Source organism: Montipora capricornis, chromosome 1 (genome assembly GCF_036669925.1).
Source record: "Montipora capricornis isolate CH-2021 chromosome 1, ASM3666992v2, whole genome shotgun sequence".
Taxonomy (NCBI): domain Eukaryota; kingdom Metazoa; phylum Cnidaria; class Anthozoa; order Scleractinia; family Acroporidae; genus Montipora; species Montipora capricornis.
Genome location: NC_090883.1, coordinates 40,794,535 through 40,802,034, shown reverse-complemented (window position 1 = coordinate 40,802,034; position 7,500 = coordinate 40,794,535). Strand labels below are relative to the sequence as shown.

The following is a 7,500-nucleotide window of genomic DNA, read 5'->3' as shown; positions in this document are numbered from 1 at the left end:
TTTTCATTTAAACGTTTGAAACAAAATGATATCTGACCTCAGCCCAAGCTGATATGGAGTTGTATAATGGATCGAGATTTCCTCCACCTGATGAATGGTTGGCAGACATCAACACTTCTGGAGTGTAATTGTACATCTTTGTAAACTTGACGTCCTGAATAACAGAAAGCAGGCATTTTGGACGTATGTGAATTGACAAAGCTGTTGATGATTAATTCAGCAAGTTATGACTAAGAGAAATTCAGCGTTTAGAGCTCATAGGTTCACTTCCTGTGTCACTGTCACGAACTTATGCTGTAGAATGAGCTTGACGATCCCCTGACTTCAGTACAGCACTGAGGTGAAGCCGAATGGGCTATTGACCCGTGGCCCTTGAGGGCGAAGGGTCTAATTGTTTTAGTATCACTCAACTAGTAGGACAAAAAGGCAATAATAAAGTTAGCAAATGCAAGTTGAAGATGTAAATATTTGGAAATAAAACGAAAGAAAGCTAATAGTCCTCTAGTATCGTAGCAAATTAAAATGCAGGATTTGCATCAGTTCTCTAGTTGGGTGATACTAAATATGAATGGCGTTAAGGTTAAGTCATGTTTTATGCGGTGGTTGGTTCCATGAACTTTGAAGCTGGTATCGTAAAATTACAATGTTCTTTCCAGGGCCTTTTCACTCTCTCCTTTTTTTAGTACTTTGTTTTTAAAGGGCATTTGTTAAGGCCACCGTCTGCACGACTAAGTCAGAGAAACAGACGTTAAAGTCTCTAGAAACCAATCCCTAACTGAGCTATGATTGTTCTTAATACCTCACAAAAAGCATAGTTGAAATCCTCAGTCGGCCTTCTTGAATTGGCGAAGTATACAGATCCATGTTCTCTAAATAGCGGTCTGTGAATCACTTCAAACGCCATCCAGTCCTGTAGAATAACGACAGACAATGTACGAAGGATTAATAGCTACTTTTATACGCTCTTTATTTTAAAGACGAACATCTACAATTTTGGGGCGGAGGCTGACCGTTCTTGATACATGTATGCTTTTATTTCATACTCGACAATATATCGCGTTTCTGATTGGTTAATGACTAATGCATAAATAGGTTATAGCCGGAGTGCAATACGGAAGTTTCTATGGAAACAAAGCGATGGAGTGAATTGTTGAGTATATAACAACTAAAAAATCCCATGAACTATCTCGTGCATTTCGTGATTTATGGTCACTCATGATGTTTTGAAACTTCTCAAATTGCACTCGCCTACGGCTTGTGCAATTTTGAGAACTTTCAAAACATCACTTGTGTCCGCCGTAAATCACGACTTGAAATGCACTCGCGTTCCGCGATCCTATAATTCTTGATCATGAAAGTTGCGTGGTATACTAAGTCCGACTAAAACGTAATAACAAAACCGCATTGTTAATTTTAACTCAAAACGTTCCTGAGTATTTGAGTTAATTGTTCTGTTAGACTACAGTTTTACGTTTCTTTTACTTTTACTACTCACAAAAACAAAAACAAAAATAAATGAGCAAATTAAAGGCGTTCTTAACAGCCTGGGTATGTTCTTAGTCTGTTCTTACGATTTTGGTTCATCTCCACCTGAACATTCTAATAAAAAAAGAGTGTAATGAACTAATTTTGTAAAATTGACAAACCGAAATGCTATAATGACAGGGCACGGTGTTAGAAATACGTAGCTTCCGTAGAAATGTTATTATTTATAGTAAACACAGAATCATATTTAATACAGAATTTTCTTTATTTAGTATCAAATACTAAGCGCGGACAGAATGAAGAGTCTAGAGTTACTACTCACAATATGGATACCCTTGTGAGCGCCGTCAAAGTTCTGCAATTCCCTGACGCAGATTTTAAAAGACGTTTTTGAGACGTCCTCAACCCACACCGAGGAAGCATCGTGTTTTATTCCTCGCTTTTCGTGCTCAGCAGATACAAGGACTGTGGGAGGAGACTTGAATTTATTCTGGAAACAAGAAAAGGAATAGGCCAGTTATTGAAAAATCTTTAGACATTTAACTTCGTATCTCCGACCCGTTTTGGTCGAACGAAGTATTGTATATGGTTTTGTTTTAACCGTACTCTACTGAAAACGGTTCTAGAAATCTTTAAAGCGCCATTCTTCATCGCTCAAAACGCCGATTAACACGGATCGAGTCCTTTGAAGATGGTTTCATAAGTGGTGTCGTTTTAAAAGGCATCGTTTTGAAAACGCTCTAGTTTATACTGAGACGTTTGAAAGGGATGCCATCCAATGGTAGAAACTTATCTTTTGAAAACGCAGAAGTGTAGAAGTGTGTGGTTAGAGTGGAAAATGTGAAAAAGCGGGCGAGGATTTGCTTTCATCGTTTCTTAGTCTTTAAACAGGGGTTGACGAAAACGTTTATAAGAAAACGCCGACGAGGAACTTTGAAAGGGGGCGTTTGGTGGTTGGATTAGTTTGTCATATACTTTATTCCAAATTGGTCACTATTTTAGTATTCTTTTGTTTCCCTGCAAACTAGCCAAAATGGGCAAATACTAAAATGGCGGCCATTTTGAAATAAGGTGTATTTAAGAATGTTTTCTTCACCGTGGGCAGCGAAACAGTTCTGCAGCTCGTCCCAGTCCACCAGGTAGGCATGTCCATTTCCCCAGACACTGCTCCTTCAGGGGCTCCCTGATAAGCGAGCCAGTCCACCGTGGCAAACGAGTCACCACTTTTCCTCTCATTTCTGCCCGCTTGTGTGACGCATACCGTAAAATTATTAATTCCGATTTCCTCAACCCAGGCCACCACGGCTTCGTGGACGTAACTGGGATCCGAGAAATTGGCGTGATTGACAGTAACCTGGACATGAATTCTTTTGTCGGGATAGAAATAGGACGAATCCAGCGGAACTTCCTCGCAAACTGCCTCGGCCCAGGATGGATAGTGGTGAAGTTGATGGCGGCCTTTTTCGGAGGGGAATCCTTAAGAAAAGGACATGTAATGTTAACGATTTTGATCAATCTCCTTGGTTGCTCTGTCAAGGTAAGTTAAGCATATTATTGTATCTTATTTCGGAAAGCAAACTTTTGAAAACGACATCATCGACTTTTAGCGATACCTCTTAGCGCTTTTTGCTTAGTTTGAATAATAATCAATCTTTAATGAGGAGGTCAACATCATTTGAGAGTGCTTTACGGAAGGATCCTCAGTTAAGATCATAAACTATAATAATGCAAAAAAAAAAAAGACAAAGCATGATATGTGAAGTAAAAATTAAGATAAAAAGAATACATTTGGTAGATTACATAGTAAGTCAGATTGCCAATATTTAAACTCAGTAAATATAATTATTAAAAATTGGCTATAGACAAGGCACGATTGAATGCAGCTAGGATAAGTGATTGTCGAAGAGTAATATCTGGGGTATTCCACACTTGAGAAGCAGAAGTTGTCCAATGACCCCATTTTCTAGTAGCAGACGATTTAAGGTGGCTGAACAGAGTTTTTGATACCTATGTTTCATTTACCTTTTTCTCTAATACCCCTGATCCTTTGGTCGCCAAAAATGGTAGCAAGCAAGTTAACAACACGAACTTCAGTTTTATGATAGTTAAGGTGACGTATATGCCGTTTCCTTTGCAACATGAATAAATATAAACAGGCCTTTAAAATGGGTTTTGTTTATTTGCAGAAAATCTGGTCGTTAGAATTTCTTTAGAATTTTCACGCACCAAGCAAGCAAGTCTAAGTGCGAAGTTTTTCTTATGAAATTAGTTTTCATTCATCTGTAAAGTAGAACCAATTACCATCACAAAAACTTCGCACTTAGATTCGCTTTGAAGAGGAGGCAGCCATGAAATCGGAAATGGCCTATTCTACTTTGCTTTGCTTTAGTTTTGTTTGAAAGAAAAATTCAATTCGTTTCCTTCATTTTCAGTTACGTGTAAAATGATTAAATGTCGTTAACTTATTTATTTGACGAGACTACGCTTGTCTATCAGCTCAAGCCAAAGGAAAGATTTAGAATAATTACCTCTTAAAAACCTCGATTAGGAATTCTAATATTATTCTCTATTCGACAGACAGACCTCCTTTTGTTAGTCTACAAATCTTAAAATTTAAAGTTGCCTCCCTGACTGATGAAAATAAAACCAATTGACTGAAACCTATATTCAAAGAACCTCTTCATAATAGGTGGATAATTACCTGCGCAGTCTCCCGGGTGATAAATGGTATAGTTTGCTTTCAGCTTGCACATATCTTGCCTGTACTTGCACTCGTTGTCGTATGTTTTTCCCTTTGAGGAGCATACAGGAACTTCATATGATGGACAGCTGGGTACACATATGCACCGAGGATCATAAGGCCCGAAGGCCTTGCAAACGGCATGGAAATCGCAAGTAGCATTAATGCACGGATCAAGATCTGAAAAACAATGGGTGCAGACAATACCACTTTCCCATGCGCCATTCCACGGACAATCACAGTCTTGAACGAAACTAACTGAAACACCTTTAAGGTGGCTCTGACCAGTTTCAACACTTTGAGTAGACACTCTCTTTAGAAATATTAGCATTACACACTGTATCACGTAACAGCAAATTTTATGGTGCCATATGAAACACCAGTTATTGCAGAACAAGATGCGATCATTATTGTGACGTAATAAGTTACACCCCTATATTTTGGCTTCAGTTGCTCATATCTCAAAAACAAATTTGGTGACCTCCATTTTTTATTGCTTGAAAGCGACCAGAAGGCCAAGATGAAACTTTCTGCAAAGTTTAAAAACATTCTGTACTGCAGAATCAGAGCCAAGTTCAGAAAAAAAAAAAAAAAGGAGTTAAGGTGGCTCTGAATCTGCTGTACAGAATTCTCTTTCATCTTGGCCTTATGATCACTTTCCAGCAATAAGAAAATAGGGGTCACCGGGTTTTCTTAGAGACATGTGCAACTAAAGACAAAATAAGGGGTGTTATTGCAGGGCTTTCCCGTTGCAAGAGTGACTAATTACGTCACAATAATGACCGCATCTTCTTCAGGAATAATTGGTGTTTCTTATGGTACCATATCGTAACATTGCTAATAAGTGATACAGCGTTGTAGTGCCAAACCTTCTAATACGAACGTTATTTGAAAGCTTTGAAACTGGCTTGAGTCAACATTGCCCAACTGACGAGAAACCATCAAACATCGCCCACACTTTGTCATGTCTTGCGTTAGTTTTAGTTTACCTCCAAGAACTGCGAGATCAACTTTAACAGGATCATGTTGAACGCCCATGCCTGCCATGTCCTTAATGCATACGCGAACAGACGAATTTGTTACTTCCTATACAAGAAGTAAGGTGAAAAAGAAGGAGGTGAGGGAAAGTTAACAAAAGAAAAAAAGGTTAAAAAGCCGTCCAGGGAAATCATTCCTAACTGATTCTCACGTGCTTTAATCTCTTCTCATTAATTTTCAGAACAAGTATCCTAGCTTAGCCAGCAGGCGGGCTCTTTCGTTGAAAATGGCGTTCAACGGAGGCTACAGAAGGACGTTACTGACAAATAATCGGAAAAGTTGGAATATGGCTGTTAGGTATTTTGGACACGATACCAACAAGCCATGGGAGACACGCGATAGCAAGGCCTTAAACTTGGTTCAGGAAAATCACTTTTTTGAAAACTTATCGGCTTGTTAATCTGCCTTGATCACTGAACAGCTACAGATGATATGATACGAAACACTGGTAACTTACATCTGACCAGGCACTGAGTGCATTGTCTTCCGGCCTCACAGAATTGGCATTTTGGCTGTCATAGTGGTGATTGATCGTTACTAAGACAACAGGAGGCTCAAAGAATACTTCAGAAAAGTTGAACACCTGTTAAGTGAAAAAAATACTCGACATAAGCAGGATCCCATTACCGGGACCTTCCATCTTTCATATTAACCCTCTGAGTCAAGCACCTCGCAGGGGGGCTTTAGCGGGTGTTCTCACAATAGCCAATCATAAGAGACCTATGGTCAGCCATTTATTACGTCACATGCGTATGTGACGTATGTGGACCACTTCACGTATGTTCTCAGTCACATACATCACATAAGTCAAAATACAAGATGCGGGAAAGGGTTGACTCAAGCGTACAATACAGTTGGAAGCTGCGGGTAATAGGCTCCTGACATAAGCAAACGCATTTTCTTAGCCCTTCTTGTTATCTTGAATTGATGCATTGTTTTGGACTTTCAAAAATGGAATGATGATTGTGAATTTTAAAAAACAATGAAATTTGGTGATTACCTTGCAAAAAGCAAAGTTGTCTTTTTCGAGGGGAGCTCTAAGATTCTCAAACTCGATTTGCCCATAGTATGTCCACTGACCTTCTCCTCCTTGAAGAAATGATAACCAGTCCTGGGAGGAAAACAATCAGTCGCTTAGTAATAGCGGAGCTCCGGCGGCCCCGAGCGGAGCACCATACTCATTGGAACCGTATTGCTGGTGGGCGCGTACGCACGACGAAGTAATAATAATAATAATAATAATAATAATAATAATAATAATAATAATAATAATAATAATAATAAGTACGCCAAACATGGTCGCCGTTTGCAGCGCACATCTTTGATATTGGACATCCATATTATGGTCAATTGACACCTGTCAAAACAAAGTATCCGCTGACCAGTATCACGTGACCATATCGTGGGCTCAGGTTTACAGCTTATCGAGGTCAGCTGTTTTTTAAGTTGAACGCTGACCAGGTACTGGTTTTCGATTGGATCGCAGGTTCAAGCCAGGTTAACTTCTTGCAAGAGTAGCTAAGAGTTCATCACCTATGAGTAAGAATTACCCAAATTGGCCTAGCGTCAGAAAAATGTCTATTTTTAAACCTAGCTTCGCGGGAAAATTTACCCCATTCAAACCCTTTGGGAATAAAACATTTTGTTTCAGGTATTCCATATCATTAAATGTGAATGCTACATTAGAATAAAAATACAATACAATACCCCCGCGAGCAGAGACCCTTTGATCTTCTTAGATAAATCGGGAAGAGTAAGGGACCTCTGCCAACTGCTTCGAATTTCTTTGTCGAGCTTCCGTTAAAAATTTAAATGTATTCGGGTGTCAGTTACGCTCGACCAGTAAACGCAAAACCACAAAAATGAAACAAACAGTCGGGATATTTTGGAACCATTCTGGTAAACACACGACAACCAAGGAATCATTTCCTTGGAAACTCAAGATAGTTCATACTTTTAGAGTGCCATTTTACTTTCTACTGAAACATTTATAGGTTTCTGGCAGACTAGATACGAGGGAAATACTCATAGGAATTTAGACAGTTGAAGAATTTTAACCCCGGGAGATATGAATTGGGTTAGCCAATTTGGTTTATTGTTTATTTTCGCGCAAAACTTGGTTTAAAAATAGACACTTTTCTGACGCCGATGGGGACAAACATGATAGCAGACTCTTACACTTGGGTAATGGATTCTTGCTTCTTGTAAAAATGAATGACACGGGATCGGAGCTCCAC

General features: G+C 39.1%; 1 protein-coding gene across 1 annotated transcript in view; it reads right to left on the bottom strand.

Moving 5' to 3' along the window:
- LOC138043949 (uncharacterized) overlaps positions 1-7,500 on the bottom strand; it is a 23,495-nt gene that overhangs the window by 11,509 nt on the left and 4,486 nt on the right. The window contains exons 4-11 of the mRNA XM_068890485.1: positions 6,264-6,374; positions 5,721-5,846; positions 5,215-5,311; positions 4,187-4,405; positions 2,582-2,961; positions 1,808-1,975; positions 800-910; positions 38-154 (exon numbers count right to left, since the gene is read on the bottom strand). Coding sequence (XP_068746586.1) covers positions 38-154; positions 800-910; positions 1,808-1,975; positions 2,582-2,961; positions 4,187-4,405; positions 5,215-5,311; positions 5,721-5,846; positions 6,264-6,374 — 1,329 coding nt within the window. The remainder of the gene's footprint in view (positions 1-37; positions 155-799; positions 911-1,807; positions 1,976-2,581; positions 2,962-4,186; positions 4,406-5,214; positions 5,312-5,720; positions 5,847-6,263; positions 6,375-7,500) is intronic.